At 30.6% G+C, this 27,501-nt stretch overlaps 2 protein-coding genes across 2 annotated transcripts in view; one reads left to right on the top strand and one right to left on the bottom strand.

The window, feature by feature from the left end:
* Nucleotides 1-12,748, top strand: part of LOC129966880 (glyoxylate reductase/hydroxypyruvate reductase-like) — a 30,137-nt gene extending 17,389 nt beyond the window's left edge. Inside the window, exons 3-9 of the mRNA XM_056081486.1 lie at nucleotides 1,794-1,866; nucleotides 1,978-2,094; nucleotides 4,521-4,612; nucleotides 4,712-4,792; nucleotides 6,853-7,012; nucleotides 9,020-9,150; nucleotides 11,303-12,748. Coding sequence (XP_055937461.1) covers nucleotides 1,794-1,866; nucleotides 1,978-2,094; nucleotides 4,521-4,612; nucleotides 4,712-4,792; nucleotides 6,853-7,012; nucleotides 9,020-9,150; nucleotides 11,303-11,427 — 779 coding nt within the window. The 3' untranslated portion in view covers nucleotides 11,428-12,748. The remainder of the gene's footprint in view (nucleotides 1-1,793; nucleotides 1,867-1,977; nucleotides 2,095-4,520; nucleotides 4,613-4,711; nucleotides 4,793-6,852; nucleotides 7,013-9,019; nucleotides 9,151-11,302) is intronic.
* Nucleotides 12,749-15,740: 2,992 nt separating this feature from the next.
* Nucleotides 15,741-27,501, bottom strand: part of LOC129966207 (glyoxylate reductase/hydroxypyruvate reductase-like) — a 36,607-nt gene continuing 24,846 nt past the window's right edge. Inside the window, exons 7-9 of the mRNA XM_056080620.1 lie at nucleotides 26,705-26,864; nucleotides 21,832-21,962; nucleotides 15,741-15,868 (exon numbers count right to left, since the gene is read on the bottom strand). Coding sequence (XP_055936595.1) covers nucleotides 15,741-15,868; nucleotides 21,832-21,962; nucleotides 26,705-26,864 — 419 coding nt within the window. The remainder of the gene's footprint in view (nucleotides 15,869-21,831; nucleotides 21,963-26,704; nucleotides 26,865-27,501) is intronic.

Raw genomic sequence — 27,501 nt, 5'->3', positions numbered from 1 at the left:
TAACAACATATGCATGTAAAAATTGTTAAACGAGAAACGTATAAAGTCATTTTATTATAATTTATTGTAATGTCATTTTATTGTATTCCAATTTTTTTTCTCGAATAGAAGTAAAACATGAGTACTATAATCATAAAAAGAAAAATCAATTTCAAGTCTCTATTTATAGATCTCTCCGAATTTCAAAAATAGTTTTTAACTTATTTATAGATTTCTCCGAATTTTAAAAATAGTTTTTAACTTATATCTTGATGCTTGTCATTTTGCCGTTTGTATGTGAATAGCTGAAACACACACACACACACACACACACACACACACACACACACACACACACACACACACACACACACACACACACACACACACACACACACACACACACACTCAAATAACAAGATGCATGCGATTTGGCAACACCAAAATTATACATTTAAATCACATCTTAAGCAAGATACGTCTAGAGAAGTTTCTGTTTCTTGAGATATGCATATATGTACTTTGCTATTGTGCAATGAACGCATTAAATATATTTATTAGTATGCAAGTTTTTATGGCTAAACTTCAAAGGAATCAATCAAAAATGCTCATTCCGACCCGACCAAAGGCCGAATGAATATTTGAATAATCACATAGGCGTGAACTATGGTTGAGTATTAGGGCCATCACCGGCCACAGTTCAATTCCTCCCGTAGGAGGTACGTCCCATCATCGATAGGAGATAGTCGCCTCACATCATTTTTGTATTCACCAGGATGGCGAGAACCAACCACCATACTGAAAGTTTTTCACCCCCAAATTTTAAATGCCACCCTGGAGATAAATTTCAGAAGAGAGAGAGAGAGAGAGAGGGAGAGAGAGAGAGAGAAAAGGAAAATCGAAAAAATAAAAAAAACCTGTGGCATTCAAATTGGCTCTAATGAATAAATATTACTTGACATTTTAAGATAACACAATAATTACTTTCTTAGAATAATATATTGCGAAATTATAACCGTCAAATTACGAAACAAAAACTATAATGGAAAATTTGAATACATTTTAAATACTTTTATTAATTCTGTTTCCGAATGTTTGCTTGCATTGCATACACTACACCACATCTCCATTTCTAGAGGTCATGTGGCCCTTTTCCGGTTTGGTATAGATGCAGGTGGACTTAATAAAAACACACAAAAAAAAGTAAGAAAGAAAGAAATAAGAAATAGAAAAAGAAAAAGAAAGAAAAAATTACATTGAATCAATTTGAAAAAACAACAACATGCAAATGACAAAATACGAATACATATAACATAAAAAAATGTCTGTAGTACAATAAAACTGGATGAATGAATAAGACAGTGTACAGTATGAGTGAAAAAATAAAAAAAATTGTAAAAATTAAGTACTTGAAAAGGCTTAAAGATATATTATGAATAAAATGCGAGGAGTATAAAAATATTGTACGGAGAAATTTATAGGGTTAATCTAATTGGAATAATTCGTCTTAATCAATTAGGAATTTAAACATGCTTATGACTCTTTTTTTAGAAGATGAATTATTAAGCACGCTTTTGTACCAAGCTTAGACTTTCTAGCGAAGATGAATTGGTAGGATGCATTACTTACAGGCAAAATCATGTTTAATCACTTTTTATAAATAGTACCTTTATGAGTATCTTTGTCACTAGATAACAGTGAAGAGGGGGAGGGGGGGGTGATCACTCCCGATATTATCGTGCATTTCCTGTCTAAAATGAAATTAACTTCTATTGAAGTTTTGTCACTCATGCCTCTGAATGTATATATTACAGGTCCTCAACTAAAGGCTATTGCCACCATGTCCGTTGGATATGACCATATTGATACTAAAGTATGCAAAGAAAAGTTAGTACGATTTCATTATATTAATTTCTTTAATTAAACATTGATTTTATGCAGTTTATTCAAAGCAATATACTAGGTACCAGTTTTATGTTCATGTCCCATCCATTTCAGAAACATTCCTGTCAGCAATACACCTGACGTATCTACAGACTCTGTTGCTGAAATGACCGTTACTCTTTTGCTAGCTGCTGGAAGAAGGCTTATAGATGCTTCAAAAGCTATTAAAAAGTGAGTTCGATTGTCAAATTTTTGTATTATTTATCTTTATAATTTCGTTCCGTATTGTTAAATTTGGAATATTTATTTCACTCTGATATTATGTATAGTATAAGAGGTGAGTGGTTATTTGGAAGTAATTGCATAGAAAATGGCTTCCGGTAGCCGAATATTGTAGAACATACTTAATTACTTTTCTTATATGCACATATATTTTAAAATTGAATTGTTTGAGTTCATTTATAAAAGTACCTTTTAAAATATTTGTTTCAACAAAGATTGATGAAAAATTATTGGAAAATAATAAAATTATTAATGCAAATTAATATAAACATTTAGAATGGATTATTTGATCAATTTTTTTAAAGATCTTCTCATGGATACAAAAAATTTCGAATAATAAATTCCGAAATTGGCTTATTTGATTCAGAAGGGACATAAAACGCTCTGAACAAAAGCCACTACAGAAAATGTTCTGCACTGCTTTTGATTTATTCGTATTTGTATTTAGTTTGAAAATATTCGCATTTGAGAATCTGGTTTATTGTTCAGAAGATATATTGGTGTAAGACAAAGAAAATCGCATAAAATCGCGATACATTTCGAAGCAGTGCTATGTGGGAAAAGTGTGTAATGTGTAAATGAATTTATTTCATTTGTTTCTTTTTTATATCGTCAAGTGGGAGTTAATTCTGAGGCATTAAGCTCTACAACGGAAGCGTAGAAGAGTCAATTTCTCTACTTGTTCCTTTATTTGTTGGAGAAATAAAACGCAATGTATTTCGGAAATTCTTAATCTCCTCGACTTTAATTTAAAAGAAACCTTCGAACTGCTCTTATCAATGGTATTTTTAATTCAGAAAGAAAATGTTCATTTGCCAGAAAGAGAGAGTGGTTACTATTAATCTTCATATGAATTGAGTAGAAATAACTTTCACAATGTAACCGAATAGAAGAGACTTTTAAAATTTTAACTTCGCTTTATTTCATCCCAGTAGGTCTACTTGTATAAAAAACGAACGATCATAAAAGATACGGCAGTCTACAAGAGCGAAAAGACCCAAGTGTTTCCCTTTATTGATTTTACTATGAGATTTTGATGGGGATTTGCTTGACACGTGTCGATTTAGGAAAAGGAATTTTAGGTATCTTTAAAAGAATGTTGTAAGGATTAAGGATTTTTATCCCTTCACTTCAATAAAAAAGTGGTATTTGGATAATATTAATATCTTCAATATTAAGGAAGTTATAGCGAAAAGAAAAATTCGATCTCCCCACCAATTCCACTCCCTTAGAGCTAGGTGGCCCATTTACGAATTCGTCCGAGATTTTTACATTTCTAACAACATATTCCAGGCCAGTTAACACTTTATTTACTGACGGTACTTGAAAGTACCATTTAAATCTGGCTTACATCTTCGTAATATGACTATGTTTGCTGATAGTATTCTAAAGAACACGGAGAATGTAACCGAAATAGCAAAGAGTTCATATAAGCTATTAAGTAGGAATTAAAAATATTTAATTAATAATTAAATTAATTAAAATATTTCTATTAATTAATTTTTTTTCTTGGGTGCCCTGGTATTATTCTGCAAGGAAATTTAACTACTGGTGAAAAAATGAAGGTGAAAAAATTGATGGCAACATAATTCGGTAAATAAAGGGTTAAAATGCAATATTCACAAGATAACAAGATATATATATTGCAGTTGCATGGCCGAACAGAAGAAACTTTTAAAATTTTAAAACTTTGATTTATTCCATCCCGGGAGGAAAGTAAAAGAAACGATCATAAAACATGCTTTAATCTATATCGCGACACAAGAGCAACAAAAAGCAAAAGAGACCGAAACTGGTGTTTTTACTATGAGATTTTGATAGGGATTTCCTTGACACATGTTGATTTAGGAAAGGGAATCTTAGGCATCTTTAAAAGAATGTTGCAAGCATTAGGGATTTTTATCCCTTTGCTCAGAGTGTAAAACTGTTGAATTCAGCAGTTTTACAGAGCGCGTGCAAAATTAATTAATTAAAATGTGGAATTGAATCAAGAAATAAAGAGAGCATTTTAAAATGAAGTTAGTGTGAGTTAAATTAAGATGAAAATTAAGAAATTAATTTAGATTTTAAAATATCATTTCTTTTAGAAGATGAACACATTCGCTCCCACATATACAACTTTTGAACAAAGGGTGGTTTCGGGTTCTGGGGACCATGATCGGCGAAGAACTACAGAAATATTCCTGAAACCTCGTCATGAAAACCATTGTAATAAGTAGTCTTCCTATAGGAATCTATATAAAATTAAATTAGCGTGGAATAATTAATTGTCAGAGCCCCCTATAAGCATATATTGAATCCTTTACGATTGTTGACTGCAGAAATAAATAATCTAACTTCTAGACGCCTTTACATTATCTTTACTTTTGCTTTAGTGGTGAATGGGTCTATGCCTGGAGTCCTCTCTGGCTCTGCGGTCAAGGGTTGACCAATGCCACTGTTGGAATTGTTGGTATGGGAAGGATAGGTAAGAAATATTTTCTTTTGAGCTTTTTATTTATTCCATTCTGTTGGCATCACGATACTTTTTTTCGAACATTTATCGTTAATTTTTTTTTAACTTTAGGTCAAGGTGTAATGAAACGAATCCTGCCTTTCGGGGTTGCAAAAGTGCTGTACTTTGACGTATTCCATCCTATCAAACCAGGTAATGCTGAGATACTGATAAATTTATTACTTTTACTAAAATTTTAGAGTTTATTTAGATGAAAACACACTTTACAGAAAACTTGAAATATAGAATACATTACAAAATGAATATCTAACATACAGATAATAAAAGCTATAGATAAAAACATTAAAAACGTATTCAAAATTTAATATATGTATACAGTCAATATAAAAACAAGTAAAAATATGTTAAGAATTTAGAAGTTGTGAACGCTGAGTCTTTGAAACGTCAAAAAAATGCATAAGCGATTTAAAAGCTAAATATATTCAGTCTTAAAAATAGTAAAAATATATTAGCTGAAATTTGGAAGTTGTATATAATTAATCAAAAAATGTGAAAGTTAAATATAATCAATTAAAAAAATATTTAAAAAAATACTATTTTAGGAATTTAGAAGTTGAAACACACATTAGGATTTGAAAATTTAATTTTATAAGTACTAAAAGACATATTAAAATTATCAAACTCTTTAGAAACATGTTTACAATTTTATAAAATTCATATAATGAGAATTTATCCTCATAGTTAAATTATCCTCATAATCCTCAAATTAAACCTGCTGATTGTAATATTCTATTAGTGCAGTTAAAGAATATAATACTTTGTATTTAAAGAATAGTTTCAGGAAGAAAAATCAAGGATGCCGTTATATTTATTATAAAGAAAATGAAGAACAATATGAATATTATGTTCAGACGATAATTTTTACTGAAATGCTGCTATTATTTAAGATTTTCTTATTTTAAATTCAAAGATATATTTCCTAACATATTTTCTTCCTGTTCTCCATCTGAACTGTTAATTTTTATACCATCTGTCCAAAACAAACAACTTTTACCACAATTCACTTTTATAAAAATGTATTTTCTCCTAAACATATATAATAGATTCGTTTTTTTTAAGTATTTGTTTTAAAATATCTGAGACTGTATTGATGCCTTTCTACTCATTTTCACCATGAAAATCAAACCATTCGATTTTCTAAAAACACATCTATTAAATAAATAAATGCATTGCACATTAAATTACCATCAGCTATTAAAGAAATTTTATATCTAAGTCCAAATAAATTATAATTAATAATTATCTATAAGAAAAGGAAGGTAGCTCATTTATGGTGAAACATGTTCGCTCTAAATGAAGACAAACATTCATTAGCAGGACGGACATTCATTAGAAAGACGAACATTCATTAGTAAGACGGACATTCATTAGAAATACGAACAATCATTAGCAAGAAGGACATTCATTAGGAAGACTAACATTCATTAGCAAGACGGACATTCATTAGGAAGAAAAACATTCATTAGAAAGACGAATAATCATTAGTAAGACGGACATTCATTAGCAAGACGGACATTCATTAGCAAGACGGACATTCATTAGGAAGACTAACATTCATTAGAAAGACAAACATTCATTAGCAAGACGGATATTCATTAGGAAGACGAACATTCATTAGAAAGACGAGCAATCATTAACAAGTCGTTCATTAATAAAAGAATAATGATACATGCATGCATTGTCTTCTGCTTGTAGGCAAGATAATAAAAAATAATTACATAATGATAGATTGCTAAAATAGATAGATAATAGATTCATAATAGATAGATAGACAAAATAGATAATAATAATTTGTATTAATAAATGAATGCAAGAACATAATTCATGAATTATGTTTCTAAATAATAAATTTTATATTTTATATTAAAAAAATATTGATGAAAGTAAAACTTTTTAAATGAAAAAGAACAAAAAATCATAAGTAATATCATCATAACAATATATTTTTAATGTAACCACCTATTGTTTTAAAATCTAAATATAAAATATTTATATTTATTAATTTGCAAACAAAATCTTTAAACAAAATTAAAAAAGTAATATTTGAAATGATATTACAAGAATTGATATTTAATATTAATTAGACCGTTTTGATTTTCAAAATTGTGGCAATATTTGATTATCATGCTGCTCTATTTTTTTTTCTTTTTCCAATCAAATAATAGTTTTTATTTTTAACATTTCTTTTGTAGCTGAGGACATGGGTGCTCAGTACGTTGAATTTGAAGAACTTGTGAAACAGAGCGACTTCATCGTCGCCATGTGCAACTTGTCTGAGCAAACACGAAACCTTTTCAACAAGAAAGCTTTCGATTTGATGAAACCCACCGCAGTATTCGTTAATACCAGCAGGTGAGTGCAACATAATGTCTTGATACATGTCTGATACACATGATATCTGTCTGAACACATTCAGAATTGTCTCAAAATGTGTATACATATTTCGAATAATTGTTATATAAATAATAACAACCTAATTATCATGCATAAAACTTCTGCATCTGTAATTAATATTTTAATTATAATTGAAATGAATGAATTAATCTCATTTATAAATTTATTCCAAACGTATATTGATGGAATTCTGGTAAAATCATATTTAGGGAAAAACTGATATATAAAGGCACTGAATTCCTATTACATGCCTAGGATCTTCTACTTGAGCCATTTTTATTTGAAAGTAAAGAAAATGGTCTAAGCATCAACAAGTTTATGCCCAATGTAATTCATTCAATTATACTGGCAAACAATAATAAAAAAAAGAGCGTTCACATTCTTCTTGCCCTAAATAAAATATGTTTCAGTTCCAATATACACTCCATTTTACTTTCGCATAAATGGTAGCCTAGAAATTCCACAATTTTCCCATGGAGAGGTTCCGTACTATGTTGCAATATAATTCCATTTTTATATTGCATATCAAAAGTATAAACTCCAACATTGTTTTGCATATAGGTGGCAAGATTAAAAATGTCATTTTTCGTAAAACTGTAGCATAGCGATTAATTAGATGTTATCAGTTACAATTAAGGTCCTAAAATTTTTTAAATACTTGTAAAAAAAAAAAAAAATGCGCGAACTGTAAGACGTAAAGTTAGATGTATTTTCCTCCCCCCCCCGTGCATACAGATCCTATAAACGCTCGTTGAGCCTCTGGTAGAACGGCTAAATGAGCTAAAATGGGCTAACTATGCGCTAATTATACATTTCTTCCGAATCGTATAAAAAGACTTACGATTAGATAACAAAAACATACTTTATCTCTCTTGCCAAGTCAGGATGACCATATTGGTATGCTTAACAAAATTGGAGAAAACTAATCAGGAATTACTCTTGTAAATCTTAAGTTTTTCTATAGATTTTTCAAATATATAATATTTATTTATCAGAAAAAAAAACACCCAATGGGAGTGGCTGCTCAAAACTTTCCCGCATGATCTCTAATAAAGGTGTTATCAACGTTATAACGTTATGTTATAACGCCTTGTATAGAATTGGCGTACAATAGTTACGAAATATTAACTTTTGACGGGAATTTAGCATTTTTACTGAATATGTCGTGTGACTCTTGTCAAGTTATTTGGCAATTAATTCCTGGGATACGGTTAATAGTATCAGAAAATCTAATTCGTGTTTTAAACATGTTTTTCCCAACCGATTGAAACAAAAATTTGATACATACTACACTTGTTGTCACAAAATACCATATCAATTTCATATATTTAAATCATTGCATTTTTGATTTATCGCGTTTACAAATTTCTGAAAGTAAAAACTGAAGGTCAGTCAATCCTTTGTTGGATTTGGTTCAAAATGTGAAAGGTGTCTAAATTATATATGTTAATGTTGTATATCGGATTTTTATCTATCTAGCTCTCTTCGTTTTATAGTTATTGTGTTAACTTCTATTCGAACAGCCGGACAGATAGACTTATAGACTTCCTTTAAGCGAATTTTCCTCAAAATTTGATAGAAATCTACAAATGTGGTTTAAAGACCGTATACTAAATTTCATCCATCTTTCTCAAAACAGTTTTGAGTTTTATTATCGCAAACAGACAATTGGACATTTTCCACAAATGCGTTTTTCGAACTCAAGAAGCTCTAAAATGTGGAAATTCTTCAAAATCTCGAGTTTGAGTTTTTTTTTTTGACAATTACTATATTTTCTGAGTACTATATATACGAGAAAGTAAAAATTGATTGTATAAGAAATTTTATTCAAATGCGAAATAAAAGGTGTCATTTTTCTGAATTCAAAGGCAGTGTCAAAAGAGGATTGCTGAGAACATTTTGTCAGTTTATATCAACCAATGTCATTTTCTTAAAATAGCATTTTAAGCACTCATGTCTTTGCAGGGGCGGCGTCGTGAACCAAGAAGATTTGTATGACGCCCTGAAGAACAAGAAAATCCGCGCTGCCGGTTTAGACGTCATGGTCCCAGAGCCCTTGCCTAAGGATCATCCTCTCACTACTCTTGAGAATATCAGTAAGCTCCTCTTTTTTAGTCTCTTTGCATATAATATGTCTTCAAAATTAAAGGAGATTTGAACTTTTAGTCTTGAATGTTGCAATATGATATTTTTCATATTAATTCTTCTATATTCATATTATTTGTGAAATTTACTTTTAATTATAATAAGGATAACATGCACACTAAAAATGCATTTAATAATTGTCGAAACGCATGTATTATAAATACGCAATTAAAAAAGAATGAAATATATTGTTGTAAAATATACTTAAAGACATTTCTAAATATTTATAAAATTAGTAAAAAATTGTGTACAATAAAATTGGTTTCACTGAAAGGTTAATTTTTAAATTTTAAACTGATGCAAGAATGATTTTTATGCTATAATGTTCTTCGAAACTACAGAGCAAAAACGTTTACACTTCTATTTTTAAAAAAAGGCTGTTTAAAATTTTTGAAACCCTTGACGCCTTAGTAAGGCAAAAAAAAAAAAAAAAAAAAAAAAAGGTTAATGTATTGTTTAAAAAACGTTTAATGTTCTTTCTATTATAAAAGTAACTATGTACCAAATATGGTACTATAAGTTGCTCTATAGAGCATTTTGAATGACTTGCAGCATGCATGTCACCATTTATAGATAGTATCTAGCCTATAAACATTATTGTGTTAAAATAGGCTTTTTTTGGATGCTTGAAGATTATGTCAATTTGGTTTTATAGAAAATTTCCAAAAAAGAAATTAACAGCTTTAATATTCAATACATAATATCAAAATAATAGGGGTTTCTCTTATTGATATTATTTAATTTATAAATAGTGATATTTAAAATTTGAGGCATAGAAGCAGTTTTTTAGAAAGAAATTAAGCAAGCTAATTCATTACAACAATTTACATTAATTGAATTTCGTTTCGTAAAGACGAATTTTTCTTAAATATATTTTTTTAGAAATTTTAAATTATATTTGTTAAAGTTATAGATTTATCAAATGAATCTAAAGCGAAAAAGACAAAAATTTTATTACATAGAAAATTAGTTTTTAAAAACTAAAGAAAATATGTATTTACGACTTCAGTTATATATTTATGGTATGATGTTTATTTTTAATATTTTTAATTATTAAAATAATTATACTTTTTTTAATAAAAAAAATGTCATTCTATAAAACATTATTTTTTACTCGAATACTCGTAAATTTTTCTTAAATATTTTTTTTTTAGAAATTTTAAATTATGTTTGTTTAAGTTATAGATTTATCAAATGAAACTTTCTAAAGCGCAATAGACAAAAATTTTATTACATAGAAAATTAGCTTTTAAAAACTAAAGAAAATATGCACTTATGACTTCAGTTATATATTTATCGTGTGAGGTTTATTTTTAATACTTTTAATTATTAAAATAATTATACTTTTTTTTCAAAAAAAATGTCATTCTATAAAACATTATTTTTTACTCGAATACCGAAACTGTATTCTTTTTTTTTTGTTTGTTTTCGAATCGTAATAAGTTATTTGTTATGAATTTTCGAGCAGCGCTCATATTAAACCACCTACTGCGGCACAACAGAGAGGTACGCCAATCTTAAGAGGATAATGTGACTTAAATAATTTCTTTTTTTTTGTTTGCTTTTTTTAAATCTTTTATTAAAGTTACAGATTTTTCAAACGGAACTTTCTAGAACGAAAAAGATAAACATTTTATGGTACAGAAAATTAGCTTTTAAAAATTAAAGAATATATGCACTTATGACTTCAATTATATATTTATAATATGGCATTCCTTTTTGATACTTTTAATTAATAAAATAATTTTTTAAATGACATTCTAGTAAAAAATTATTTGTCACTCGAATAACGAAAATGTATTCTTTTTTTTTCTGTACGAATCGTAAAAATGTCATTTACTATGAATTTTTAAGCATTGCTCATACAAAACCAACTATCGCGCCAATCTTAAGAAGATAACGTGATCTTTATAGAATAATTATTTGCCACTTTCCGGATAGTGTTGTGTCAGCTGCTCACATTTGCGGAAAGATAACTACAGCGCGCAATAGTTATTCTTGCATGAACGCAACTTTAATCAGAAAAGAGATACAATATTTTCAAATATTCTTTTCATTTGAATTTAAACCAGTTCAGCTTTTAATTCCTAATTTTATTTTCAGTTTTGACACCACACGTTGGCAGCGCTGAGGTCTCTGTTCGTGTTCAAATGGCTAAGTTGGCTGCTCAGAATATTCTGGCCGTTCTGGATGGCAAACCCATGGTCAGCCCCGTTCCTCTGGGATAAATTGCTCAGTTATGTACTTTTCCAGACTCTATGACTGTAGGTCCGCTTTCCTCTGTGCTTTCTGTCGGTTCACAACATAATTGACGCCTGCTGTATCGGAAAAATGTCCGCCCAGACTGTATTTCTTGGAAGAGCTTTGAGTGCATTTCAACAGTGAAATATGCCCCATTTTGTGAATTATTAAATATAAATTTTAAGCGAACAGCTTCTATTAGCGTATTTTGGTAATTAAGTTTTTAAATGCTTGCATTTTCTGCATGCAACTAAGGATTTTCGAAGTTGGTGCTAATATTTCGATCAAAAGGGCTTATAATTGTTTAAAAATGATCATCAAATGTTTTTGAATTTAATTTAAATAAAAAGGCATTATGGTTAGTGTATTTAAAGCACTATTAAGCGATCTAGACAAATGCTGAAAGTATATATTATAAAGAAAAAATTGTGTTAAAATTAAATTGATAAATGTTCTATAACCACACGATGATTGGATAATTTATTTTCTAACTGCACGCGTCAATTAGCAGTAACTTTTTTTTGTCGTGCTATAGAGTAGCTTCACTTCATTTCTTCATCTGTGAAATGTATTTCCTTCTCGTCAAATTTTCGTATTCCTATTTGTGATAATCTTTACTTCTAGTCGATTTTCGAATAATCTTCACATCCACTGGATTTCTGTTTAGAAAATCTATTAACTATCCAGGTGCAAAGTAAATAAACTCCTTATGCAAAGTAAATGTTTGTGATAGGTTTACATATGAATGTTACGAAGTGTTTAAAATCTTATATCTATTTTCCAACCTTTTCCAAGCCTTGCCACTAAGTAATATCTCCTTGGTGTTATTTTTATAAACTCTTAACGAACATAAATTGTACATATACATATGAAATATTTTTTATTTTAAATATCTCTCAAATAATCGTCATCCATAACTTTCTGCGGCATTTAGATTACATTAGTGAATGGTGCTATACGAAAACAGACACTTTTCTCATAGGAATACAAATACCCTCTAAAACTATATTTTCTGTGCTTTTACTTTTATGTACTACTTATTAAACAGAAATTTATTAGTTAAAAATGTTTTAATTTTGGAACTTTTATTTACAATTATTTTATGTCAATTGTGATTTTATGTTGTTTAAGTGGTTTCATGTCCATAGGAATGTTGCGTTAAATGAATTATGCATTTAAAAACTCGAGAGCCTATATTAAATTGTCATATGCCTACGCCTTTTGTATGTTTGCTTGATGCAGGCTTTTGTATCTGCGTGATCGTGATCAGTGTATACTCATTGGAAAAATAAATCTATTCCTTTCCTATCGATTTCTCCTTTTTTTGTCTTCTGTTTTGTCTGCTGTCTTTAGTATTTTCAAATGGCTTTTGTTACAATATATTCTGAACTTAACTTTTAGTCTGGGAGAAAAATGAAAACTCTAAAAATCCATTTGGTCATAAGTGCACATTCCTACCTTTCGTAGTATAACTGTTTCAAATTTGGCAGTTGGAAGAAAAATGATTTTTCCTTTAGAGTGCCAACATATATATATATACACATACATAAAGAAAAACGCGTGCACACACAAGCACAGAGAAACACACACACACACACACACACACACACACACACACACACACACACACACACACACACACACACACACACGTCTTAGATTGACTGGGAGAGACAGATAAAAAAAATCCACTTGGTCAAAAATGCACATTCCCTCCTTCCGAAGTATATATGAGCCAAATTTGGTAACTGAAAGTAAAATGGTTGGGTCTTTAGAGCGACAACATACATACACACACAAAGAAGCACACAAGCTCACACACAAACTCACACACAAAGAAACACACAAACTCACTCACAAAGAAACAGGGTTACACAAGGAAACGCACTCACACACATATGCAAGGAAACACACGCATTCATTATTATCAGTAGTAGAAATAAGATATAACAAATCTCAGTTTTCTCTAAAATAATTTTATTCTTTCCTCTATTAAAATTATTTATCATTAAAATAGAAATTAGCGAGATATTGGGAGCAAAATCTAATTGCTCTGATAGAATATAATGCCTGATTAATTTGATAATAGTTCGGAAAACGAACACATTTGAAAAAAAATTAACGACTCTTTAACAACCACTTCATTCAATAAACTTCATTCAACACAAAGAAGAAACAACGTTGTATATAATATTTGTAAATATGTATATTATACAACCATTTGATGGCGCTGACGTAGAAAAGATTAGTTAAAAGTCAAATCTCAAAAGGTTATCAAGAGCGCCATAGTAAGTAGTTGAAAATAAAATCAAAAGTGAGAAGTGGGAACTTGTATATTTTCTGAATGATTTCTTGAGAGGGATTCTGATTACAGTATGCGGCAAAAATTCATAAAGCAAATCAAAGAATAGAAGTTAATTAATTTCTTTTTAATTTTTGTTCGTTTTTTTCTATTATTTCAATCATAAAATATTTTATAATGTATTTTTAGTTAACAATTTGTTTTGGCCTTTTTACAATGCCAAGCAAAAGATATGCTATTTTAGAGTTGTTTAAGCAAGGAAAACGATGATGTGTAGTAATTCGTTTGCTTACCTCGACAAATAGTGTCTAATGCAATCTATCGTTTCAAAGAGCTTGGCAATGATGGCCAGGAAGTGAATGAAAACGTATGGTGAACACTTTCAATAGCCGTAAGGTTATCAAAAAGTGAGTTCTATGAAATTCGAGGATTTTCATGAGAAACATCGCTCGTGAACTGAAAATAAGGGACCTATCGGTGCAACGAATGGCAAAAACAGAGCTTGGACTGAAGCCTTACAAATTCCAAAAAGCTCAGCTTCTCACTGAAGGAAACTAATTCGTGCGGCTCCAAAGATGCTGAAAACTTTTGAAACGGAGCGCAAGTCATCGCTGAGAGAGATTCCTTTTAACTAATAAAAAGCTTTTTACTGTCCAAAAGCTTGTTACTCCTAGAACTGTAGGATCTGGTCTGTAGATGCTCCAAACCCTTCAGCAATTGTTGAACATCGCTAAAATCCAAAGTCGGTCATGGTGTTGGGCGGAATTTGTGTAAGCGGAAAAAAAACAAAACTAATTTTTGTGGGCGAGGGCGTTAAAATAAATCAAAGACTGTACTAGCGGGACATTCTAGAAGCTGTTGTATTTCTGTGGGCCAAAACGCACTTCGGAAATATGAAGTGGAAGTTTCAAAAAGACTCCTCTCCAGCTCATAAGGCTAAAAAGACAGAAGGGGGGTGGAAGACGCATTTTCCGGACATGATATCATCTGGAGAGTGGGCACAATACTCGCCGAATCCCACTCCCATGATTATATAGTATGGTCCATTTTGGAATCTAAGGCTTGCACTAAACTATACAGAGGTTTATACTCTCTAAAGCAATGGCTTCTGAGAGAATGGGATAGATTAAAGGTAGAAGACTTGCGGGCCTTTGCTGAAAATCTCAATAAGCGTTTGCGCCTCTGCATCATTGCAAAAGGCGGCCACTTTGAAACAAATTACATTTATTTATTATTAAAAGTCTTATATTATTATTATTTGTTATATTTTGTTTGTTTATTTATTTTTAATCAAGTTATATTAAAAATGGTGTGTCCGGGTTTTTCTGCCGGACAAACCATTTTTAATGTAACTAAGTTTATAAACGTTTTGACTTTTGCTAAATGCTTATTTCTACTATTTAAGTTTTTGAATGTGTCTTTTAAAAGTTTTATTTAAAAAAGAAAATTCAATAAAATAATGAACTTTAAAAGCGTAGGTGTGGAAGCACATGGACAGGAATCAAACAATAGAAATGTATGCTGTTACATATAAATAAGTATAAATAATGCGTATAAATGCGTATAAATAAGAGTGTTAAAATATATAATTATAAAAATTACAATTTTTTAAAAATTTTTTTAAAGTATTCAAAATAAGTTATTCGATTTTCTGTTAAAATGTATGGTAATTCAATGATAGCTTAACGAACAGTTCACATACAAACATCATTTTGGACGTCATAAACTTTTTGCCCACTTGTATTCTATTCTTCATTTTTCTCACAAAAATTAATTGAGAAATAAATGTTATTTTAACTATATCAAATTTTACAAGCAGTTATCTTCCTTAGAATTTTTATTAATAAATAAGATCTTAAAATAGATCCGTTCTCGATGTTTTACAAAAGTTTTATTAAAGATATGCCAAAAACAGCGCAAATAAATTTGTTTTTATATTTATTCCTAATTTTAATCAGTCATTTTTTTTCCCAATTTGACATGAAAACAGCATCAAAATCATTTGGGCATGGGAACTGGTGTCTTCAAATCTTTGCCTTCCACCCCAAGTAAAATATTTTCTGCCGCTAAATCTGCCATTTTGATGCGGACGTTCGTTTCTGCACTGGCTACGTGAGGAGTAACAACTAAAACAAATAAATAAATAAGTAAATAAAAACATTTAAAAAACGAATGCATTAATGAAAGATATAATTAGGTAAATTAAAGCAATAATTTTATAAAATCAGTTCATTCAGAAAATGCTTTACATAGCATTGGTGTACAACTATGAAATGTTAATCTATCGCGTGAATTTAACATTTTTTTATGAATATATCATGTGATCCTTGGCGAGTTTTTTGGCGATTAATACCTGGTATGCGGTCAACAATGTCCAAAAACTAAATTTAGGTTTTAGATCCTATACCAGATTTGATACATTTTAATCATTGCATTTTTGTGATATATCGATTACATGTTTTTCAAAGTACTCTCTGACAGACGGTCAATCCTTGTTGCGTTTGGCACAAAATTTGATAGATATCTTTACTGTAAATGTAAAATCTCTGTACAGAATTTTATCGTTTGTAATTCTCGTGTTAACTTATATTCGAACTGCTGGACAAACAGACAGACTTCCATTGGACGGATTTTGCTCAAAATTTGATAGAAATCTACTAAATAAGTGTAAAGACCGTATACCAAATTTCATCCAAAGCGTTTTTCAGTTATCTGTTACAAACAAACGGACAGATATAATACCAAAATTATGTTTTTCGAACTCATAGAGATCTAAAACCTGGAATTTCATCAAAAACTCAAGTTCGAAGTTTTTGATGATTACAATACTTAGTTCATACTTCGAATAAGGAAAAGTAAAAAAATGATGCATTATTACCTTCTCATATAGAAGTCAAAGAAAAGAAATAGAATTTAGGCTTTTTGGGGCTCTTTAATTCCGAAAAGCTCGTTTTCATTATATATATGTATGTATATATAGACACAATCAGAGGCATAGCGACAGGATAAAAATGTACGACTCCAGTCTTTTGAGCCGCCAAGGTGACAAAATATTAGTCCATTTATATCACTATTTGAAAAGAAACACGTGTTAAGGTGGGTTCGCTCGAGGCTAATAGTTGCGCGCAATTGTTGTATCTCTGCTATTGTCCCCGTGTGAACAGTTGAGACAACGTCGATGGGACAGTGGCTAATAGTTGTCCCGACGGAACAACCATTTGCCATTGTCCTGTTGCAGTCACGTGATTTTCCTGAAGTAAGCGTGATCTTCTATTGCGCGCAATAGTTGGCTTCGTGTGAACCCACCTTTAAGGGAGAAAAATAATATCCTATCTCGGGGGAAGGGGCATTTGCTTTTAATTAGTTACAAATGACAACTAGAGGTGCGAAAAAAGATATTTTCTTTAGGACGCCCCTTATTCTTGCTACGCCACTGAATGCAATAAAATAAAAATGCAAAATCTCGGTTTGAGATTTCTTAGCTGTGGCTTGAATAACACTGAGCAACTTATCTTTAAATTATAGCGCAAAATTACAGAACAACAGTTTCTTCTACCCTTCCTTTACAACATTTATCTAAAATTTAATACATTCTAACAATTTTTATGATACAACTACCTACCAAATATCATCATTATAGATATTTGTGTTTTTTAGTTTTTGTGCGCAAATGTGTAGGAACAAATAGACTTCCTTTTGATGAATTTTGATTAAATTACAATCTACCAAAATATATCTACAAATTTGGCTTTAACATTACGTACCAAATTTCATTGCTCTGACTCTAAGCCTGTTTTTAGACATCATGTTCACAGACCGAGGAACAATTTAATACTAAAAAGGTGTTTTTCAGACTAAGGGAAATATGAAACAAAGATCCATCAAAATCTTGGATTTTTCTGGTGATTACATTATTTTTCTATTCGTATGCTACATATAAAAAAAAGGTAAAAAATGAATAAAACTAATCAGACGAACTAAGGTAACTGATGATTATGTACACTCAACAATGACTTGTTTAGTTAACTGACAGAATTTTTACGTTGAAGTTATGATATTTGGCATTAACACAAAATCAAACTTTTTTCTTTTTTGTTTTCAAGGCAATGAACCAAAACAGCTGCTATTTTTTCAAAATAAATATAGGGGTGGGGTTTCACAGGTTGGAGAATTATTTTTAGCCATTCGTCCGGAAATACACATATCACTGTTTTAAAAGGCTCTAAGAAGTTATCCACCTCTCTTTTTCTGCTAGACGATGAGTCTAGCTTTCTGGTATCTGAAAAACAAATCAAGTATTCCTGTAAATTGATTCATTTCAAAATTTTATGTGGATTTACAGTTTTAGTGTAAATTACAAAATTTTCCTCATGTAGTTTGATATGCTTTTAATGTATAGTATTAATGAAAGACGTAAACATTACTGAGATGTGTTTTTATTTTTCATACACTTTTCATGTGCAAAAAAAACAAAAAAAACATAAGTATTGAAATTGCTAAAATATTTGATTTCAAGATTTTGATCAATCTCTTCATTCTTAGACTTCTTCGAAACAGATAAATTGGACTATATATAAATATGATTATTCAAAAATGGAATAAGTTAGAGGGAAGAAATGTTGATTATTATTTTAAAAGTAAGACTTTTAATCAAACTTTATAGGAATCCCGTTAACAAGAAATCGGTCTGTCCGACCGACAGAATGTATAATAAAATTCAAAAATCACTCAGATTAAGCAACAAGCTGCATAGATGAAATTTGGCATACGTTTTTATCATTAGAATAGTAGATATATGTCAAATTTTAAATCAAATCCACTAAAAGATTTGCTTTCTAAGTGTTTGCTTGGTAGTGTGAACGTGATTATTCAAAAATATAACACGGTTATGTTTTTACAAGGTTGTAGCCAAGCTAGCGGTATATAGGGTGTCTCAAAAACCTTGACCGCGGCTTTTATTTCTGAAATATTGATCGTAGACATATACTGTAAGTTACAAAGTTGCGTAAAAAAAGGTGCAAATTGCTATGAAATGAATTAAAGTTTTCAGGGGATTAAACTTTAAAAAATACAAAATTTAAATTTTTATACGGACCCCGTACAAAAAAATTCCCAGTGATGTGCCCCATCCTCTAATAGGGTCATGCACAAAATTTCAGAATTTTATCATGAAAACTCTCAAACATATGAAACTACATAAATGCTGATTTTAAAAACTTTTCGATGCCTGTATATGAGTTCGCAAAGACGAAAATTCAAGTTGGATATTCGTGTTTTAGGGTCGTACACAAATTAACAAAGAAAGTAATGATTGAATAAATAAATAATAATATTACTATTTATTGGCTCAAAAGTATTAAAAATGTGTAGAAATAATAACTTAAAGGAAAGATTACATAAAGGAAAGACTGCATAAGGAAATATTACTTTAATGAAAGATTACGTAAGATTTGTTACAAGTTCACTGTCTGTCCTATTTTTAAGTTATATTCTGTAATTCATGATATGAAATTTTAAAGTATTTTTCAGGAAGCATAGATTTTAAAATTTGTATTTAAAACTAAGCATATGAAACATGTTTAATTTTCTTATGATGCATCCCAGCGTCGCGTCATCTGCATTGAAGCTGTAAACATCACCATTTTAATTTCTGATTGATCCTTTTCAACTTTGTTTTAACATATCTTTGAGAATTTTCATGATAAAATTCTGAAATTTTGTAAGTTACCTTATTAGAGGATGGGGCACATTTTACTCTTTGAGAATTTTTTTGTACGGGGTCCGTATAAAAATTTAAATTTTGTATTTTTTAATGTTTAATTCCCTGAAAATTTTAATCGATTTCATAACATTTTGCACCTTTTTTTACGCAACTTTGTAATTTATATAAATATGTCTGCGATCAATATTTAAGGAATAAAAGCCGCGGTCAAGGTTTTTGAGACACTCTGTATAATAACATCTTAAATAAAAATATCTAATATATAAAAATCTCGTATCACGGTGTTTGTGTTCGTACTCCACCGAAACGGCTCGACCGATTTTCATGAAATTTTTTATGTGTATTTGGTTGGTATGAGAATAAGTCGTAAAGTATATTTCATAATGCTAGGTAATTAGGGTGTCCCTATCCACGTTCAACATACGCTGATGAGATCGATGCTTGCTTGAAATCATCGCCACTGTGGCGTAATGTTGAAAAAATCCAGCTAAAAATAAACATGCGCGTCCAAATGCTACAAGATCCATCTGCTGACACATTCTCGGACCAATTGTTAGATATCGGTGATGGAAAAGTTGCTGTCTATAAAAATAATGGAGGCATAAAATTGCCCACTCATTTCTGTACTGTCGTTGATTCGCAAAATGCTCTCATTGACCGCACATTTCCCGATGTAAGCGCACAATACATAAATCATAATCTTCATAAATCATGCGTGGCTGGCAGCAAATAATGTGGACGTCGACGATTTAAACTTCAAGATACAGCAGTTGTGGTATGTTCTTGCGTGGGTAAACCATCGAGCTTATTTGTATTGGCTAAAGACGGACTGACAAAAAATATCCTACACTTAATTGCTCTTCGAAATGAATATTGATTTTCTTTATCATTTTTATACTTTAGAATAAAAAGTATATTACTTTTTTCACTTTACGTTTAACTTTTAAGAGATCAAACAATGTATATGTTCGTTACGTTAATGAAATACATTGTATTGAGAAAATGAATGATTGGTGGTTTTCTGTTTTTATCGACGATCATCGTCCACAGCGCTACATTCCTCTTTCTGTCATAGATCACATCCCCACACATTTGCAATACATTCGGGTTTTTTTTAATTAACCACCAGAATATTCACTAGAAATAATTTATGTGGCAGAACAACGTTTGCCGGGTCAACTAGTAGTATTATAAAATTCAGTATGTAGTCTTGATACCGATTCTGTCGATGAAAGTCGAATTTTCAAGATAAACGATCAAAAAGAAGGGATGGAAAATACATTCACTCTTCTCTTGATTATACGATAAAGTTAAACATAAAGCGTGCAGTAATGTGACAGTATCCTAGAAAGTAGAGGACTAAATATCCAAGGTCAATTTTTCGAACTCAAAAATGCCTAAAATTTCTCAAAATGCCAAATCGGGGATTTTTTTTGTACATTTATTTACTTCGTGCTTGGAAGATAAAAATAGGAATGAAATACGCGTTTGTACGTCAACAATAATAATAATCTATATATAAAAAAAACGCTAACGTACGTAGTATAGAAATCATTCTTATTACATATTGGCGAATGGCAACAGTCAAATGTAAACAAGTCACTCTACGAAGGTTTCAGACAACTTCAGTGACTGTTTTTACAGCTGCATTAAATTCAACACTTCGCTTATTAATGAAGCTGCAAAATATTATTAGAAATACTTTAAATACAACTCATCAGAAACTCTATTTAATCAGAGGAAAGATGTAAAATAACTCGAGAAATTAGCGTCAAGCAAAATTTAATCGAGTGCGGAAATAGATTTAACAATTGCCAGTGGGTATGATTTACTTATAGAAATGAATGACCATATCTTTTAAAAATATTATCTCACAATATTGGTTTTTGCGTTATATTAAGAAATTAAATCAAGAAATTTCATTTTTAATGATATCAGTTTTTTTGTACAATACTTTATTCTTAATAATTTTTAAAAATATAATACATAATTTGTACCAAATATTTTTTATTTTATTTTATGATGAAATTCAATTTTATACTTCTAAACATTCAATCCCGTGATTAAAAATTTTAAAAAAACTTTCTTTTGGACAGTCATTCTAAAGTAGGGATTTTCAATTTTTATTTCGTAACAGTTTTGTTCCGTAGTATATATGCAATTTTTGATATGCACGCGTTATAATTTGTTTTGACTTTTTCAATTAAATTCATGATCTTAAATCTAATAAAAGAGTGAGATTTGTTTTAAAAATTTGCATTCCACATTAAAATATCAGAACCTAAAATATCAATCTCGATGTTTAAAGTAACTAATAATAATAATAATAATAATAATAATAATAATAACAACAACAACAACAAGTACTTAGATTCGGAAGTGTGAGCAACTCGTGATCTTTAGGAAGAGGTTCGGGAATCGTCACATCTAACGCAGCTGCACGGAATGTTTTCTTCTTCAATGCTTCGTACAGATCTTTTTGGTTCACCACACCACCCCTAAGAAAAAAAATCGACAAGTTGGAAAACATGAATGTGAAGATTGGTAAACAAGGTATGCAACCGCTTCAGGCTATCGTAACTAAAAGTAAACAAAATACGAAGACTGTTTCTTTTTTTCCGATACATTACAATAAACGACAAAAAAAGAAAACAAAATGTATCATTACCAAAATTTTTGGACAACATAATTGCTTTTCTCCGTAATCTTCGTGAAGATTTAGGCATTTATTACGTTGTTACTAGAGATTCGGGATACCGAATACCGGTATTTTGATCCATTTGTACAATTTTGTAATACCGGTATTCACAAGTTTAAATACCGTTTTTTCGGTATTTACTAGAAATTTTTAAAACTGTCTCCATTATATGTTCAGGGATTGCCAACATAGTAAAATAGTATACGTTTTTGTTTTTATGTCTCCCTAATAGGCAAAATTAATTAGTTAATTAATGGCTTAATGAATTGCTTAAATCTAAATTAGCGAAACATGGATTATCCCTGAAAGAAGATATTGTATCCATAACGACTAATGGAGCAACAGTTATGAAAAAAGTTGGAAAGTTAATTGGTGCAAATCAGCAATTGTGCTATGCTCATGGAATTCAATTAGGAGTAATAGATGTATTATACCAAAAAAATAAATAACAGAAAAATCCAAATACTGTAGATATAAAAACTTCGTATTCCAACTTTGAAGAGAGTAAGAGTGAGAGTGATATTGACACTAAAGATAATGACAATGTAATTGTTGAAGACGATATTGCTAATGAGGTTGAAATATTAACCCATCAAGAATTGCTTCCTATTATTTATAAAGTTCGAAAAATTGTTAAAATATTTAAACGTTTCCCTATAAAAAATGGCATATTATTAAAATATATACTAACTGAAAATAAAACAGAATATATGTTAATATTAGATTCTAAAACACGTTGGAACGGTTTACTCTTAATGATGGAACGATTTTTGAAACTGAGAAATCCAATCCAAAAAGCAATAATCGACTTAAGCCTGTAAATTAATTTTTCAGATAGTGAATTCGACTTAATTTACAGAACTGTATCAGCTCTACTTCCAGTAAAACTGACTATTGAGGCATTATGTCGGAGAGATTCTAATTTATTAACAGCTAATGCAACAATAAATTTCATGTTGCAGTCACTGAAAGAACAGCACACATTACTATCTGAAGAATTATATATTACACTGAAAGATCGCACAGAAGAAAGACATACCGAAATAGAAAATGTCTTATGGTATTTACATAATTATAACGATTTTAAGAATGAAAATTAAAAAGAAGAAAAGAAAATAACCACTTCAAATCTGATCAAGTTTATAGTAAATTTTCTTAAAATTTTTTACCCACAAACCTATCCACATTCGGTTCAGTTATCGAAGATTATGATGACACTAATGTCGATAATGAAAAGGAATTGTCCCTTGAACAAAAATTAGAATTAGCGATAAATAAGAAAATTTTAACGAACCAAAATACAATACAGATAGCAGCTATATCCAAAACCATCCGACGAGAAAGCGATTTATTTGAAGATGAGGGATTTAGAGGTAAATACTTGGAAAAAGTATATCGCGCATTGCTAACAGCACCACCAACTAGCGTAGATGCCGAAAGAGCGTTTTCGACAGATGGTAATTTTTGCACAAAATTGCTTTTCAGGCTTAATGGCAGTGCAATTGATGCATTATGTTTTTTAAGATCACATATCAAAAATTTGTAATAGCACCACCGACTGAATAGTGATATTTACACTTTTTTGTGATTTAAATAAATAAGATGTTCCTTTCCTTTTTTGTGATTCTTTATATACTGTTATAATTTATAAGTTACAAATTATTTTTTGTGATATTTACATTCTCTAATAAAACTGGCAAATAAAACAAAGAAACTGCGTTTTCTTTCTTTTTCTAAAATTTCTAATACTGGTGTTAAAACCGGTATCCAGGTATTAAGATCTAAAAAATACCGAATACCGGTATTGAAATTCTGGCCCGATATTGCAATCCCTAGTTGTTACATCAAGTTTCCTATCCCCCTCTTTGAAGAATGTTGCTACGAGGATGCAAAATGGGTCTTAACGCTCCTTTAAAACACTTCCTCTCACTGGAAGCTTTTAAATCAGAACCAATTTTTCATTTCAGGGAAGAAATGAAAATCTCTCGGCTTTAAATCGTATTCTCGATGGAGGACAAAGATAAAACTCCTGTCACAACAGAAGATCTTGTTCAACGGATGGATCGCATGGCTCTAATGAAATGGACATTGATGGAGTGCCAGGCAACGAGATGGCCGACCCACTTGGGATGAATGTTTAGACATTCCAGAATGTTTATATACTCTGGTCTACATTCTAAAATAAAAGGAAATTCAAAGAACCTCCGAAATAATGACCCATCTCATATAATTTACGGACATATTCCACAAAGAGGTAACCGAAAACCTGGTTCACTCATACGACCAATGCCTGTATCTTTATATCAATATGCCTGAAAGTAAACATGTTGGTACATAACTTTTTTTTTTTTCAATAAATTCATTTTCTCCTCTGTTTTTCTATATTTTATGGCTTATCAGAGCTTGAAAAAAAAAACTATTCTCATAGTTTATAAATGTAGACCTTTCTATAGCTATAATGATAATTTCAAATCGATCATTTTATTCAAGTGCATATTAAGTTTATCCCAAACCAAATCCCACTACTGTAAATAACGTTTACATTAATGCAACCTCTTTTGTACTTGTTCTTATCAGTCATTCCAACAGATATTGTTACAAAATTTTTCTATGCATTTAATCCCTAATAGTTCAGCAACTTGCTTGCTTGCTAATCCTCTAGTCTTTTTACTCGTCGGCGACTCCGACCACTCTCATACACACAACTTCTGAAGACCCATACCACTTCCTTGCAGATTCAGATTTCCCATCTTTTATAGTTCCGGGAGGCGGGGCTAGAATCTTCAGACCAATCAGGGCGTAGCTGGCTGTACCTCATGCCTTAGTGGATGGATCGTGAAAGCTCTCGAACTTTCCGGTATTATCCATTTAGTCGCCAAACTCGCCAAATTTATCGCCAAATGCTCCCCAAGTCTGTCGCCAAGCTCTAAGTTCATTGATCTCAGCACGTACAGGACCGATCGTACAACGGTCTTTCTTATGATGACTCTATTCGTGCCGGGTAGCAATATTATAGGTTTGTAACAATATCAACTGATAATTCATCTCTTATGAACTGTCAGTAAATTACTCTGTATAAAAGTGTTCCCAATATTTCCTCATAAAAAGAAAATCCATTGGAATAAGATCTGGTGTTTATGTATCTGATGCTAAATTAATGCTTTATTTTATTTTTTTATTCACCAGAATTCACTCAAGATAATATCTCAAGCTGCGATAGCAATGTGATGGTTCTGCATCTTTTTTCTCAAATATCTGCTGAATGCGATGGTATAACACATCTCTGTCGCATGCACAGACAAATTTCAACAATCGCGATTTTCTCGAATTAGAAAGATCCAATTAATTCAAACGCAGACGAATCGATTCCGGCGGTATTTCTTATTATATTCTTCTGTCAAAAGAGGATTAGCCTTTGCGTTGTAATTATAGTTATGAAAAATAATTAAATCATTAAATTTAAGAAAATATCTATTAGCAAAAGCCCGGTGGCGTAGTGGTAGCGCTTCGTTTTCCCAACGTACAGGTCCGAATGTCGATCCTTGGGTTGGGCAAGGTCGACTCATCTCTTCAGTGAGTCGATAAACCGAGCGCCAAGCATGCTTGGGAGCCGAACACTTGGGGATCCGCGTTAGGCTGATCACCTAACCTGGACATATGCATTGCACCCCTGGACCCTGGGTCAAGAAAGCAGATATGGGCCCTGTAAGCCTTGAATCCCATGGACTGTCGTGCCATTGAGTTTAGTTTAGTATCTATTAATAAAAATTTGAACTATAAGAAATGATATTTTTTATATTATTTAATTAAATTTTGAAAATTATGAAATTACGAAAATTACGGCAACGGCAACGTCGTGATGTTTCGGAATTCCGCGGTGGGACGAAGTGGGCACGAGCATCTCTAAATCATAATTTGGAATAGCAATTATAATTTGTAAGTTTGAGGGGAAGTTTGAAATTAAATGACACTAGTTTAGGCGAGCGCATAAAACTCTAGCTTCATGAAATTTGGTATAATTATTTAATTAATTGTTTTGATCTAATTATTAATAAAAAAATAATATTTTGATTATTTATGGGGGGAATAGAGAAATTTTATAGATTTACGTCACACGTGCCTTATTAATTACGAATTATGAAATCTCCGATTGATTGAACTATTCTACATTTATTTTAATTCATTTGAATCGCATTCAGAATTTTATAAAATTCAACTGTATGCTGTTGTTTACATATAATTATTCAAAGTATGTAATAAATTTTGGGGATGCCCTGTACTTTGTAGCATAAGAGATTTTGGAACTGTTTGTTCATAAAAAGTATTCTTTCTTTAAATAGAAGCTATTTTGTTATAATACGAAGGGCTGAAGAGAAAATTTAAGATTTGAAGGCATTAATCTAAATTGATTTGGAGTTTTATAGAAATGTTATACAGAAAAGTAGTTGCCATTACATTTCTTACGTTGGCGTAATGATGCAGTGTAAAATAAAACTTATCAATGAATAATCAATGAATTTATCAATGAATGTTCTCACTCACCTGCTAGTATTGATGAATACTGCTGTGGGCTTCATTAATTCAAAAACTTTTTTGCAGAACAGGTTCTTGGTTTCGTCCGACAGATTGCACATAGACACAATGTAGTCTGATTTCTTGATTAAGTCCTCAAACTCCACAAACTTCGCTCCCAATTCTTCGGCTGAAAGAGTTGGGGTTAACTTTCTCTTAGGCAAAAAAACTGATTAACGCAGAATAATAAATTATACATTCTGAATCAGAATAGTCAAAATTTCTTGATTAATTCCACAAATTTCGCTTCTAATTCTTTAGCTGAAAGAGTTGGGGTTAAATTTAACATTAGACAAGCAAACCGATTAACACAAAATAATAAATAAATGAATATATTCCGAATCAGAATAGTCGAAATTTCTTGATTAATTCCACAAACTCCACAAACTTCGCTCCCAGTTCTTCAGCTGAAAGAGTTGGGATTAACTTTCTCTGAGGCAAAAAAACTGATTAACGCAGAATAATAAATTATACATTCTGAATCAGAATAGTCAAAATTTCTTAATTCCACAAACTTCGCTCCCAGTTCTTCAGTTAAAAGAGTAGGGGTTAATTTTCTCTTAGACAAAGAAACTGATTAACTCAGAATAATAAATAAATGAATACATTCTGAATCAGAACAGTCGAAATTTTATAAAACATCTTACTCATCAAATTATTAACATATTTTTAGAATCTAAAAAATCGTCATCCAATCTACGATTATCTTCGTTTGCTATCACCAGAATATTATTTAGGATGCTTCAATCACATATAAAACCAGTGGG

Source organism: Argiope bruennichi, chromosome 4 (genome assembly GCF_947563725.1).
Source record: "Argiope bruennichi chromosome 4, qqArgBrue1.1, whole genome shotgun sequence".
Lineage (NCBI taxonomy): Eukaryota > Metazoa > Arthropoda > Arachnida > Araneae > Araneidae > Argiope > Argiope bruennichi.
Note: the sequence above shows the minus strand (reverse complement) of the source record. Positions and strands in the feature narration are given on the sequence as shown.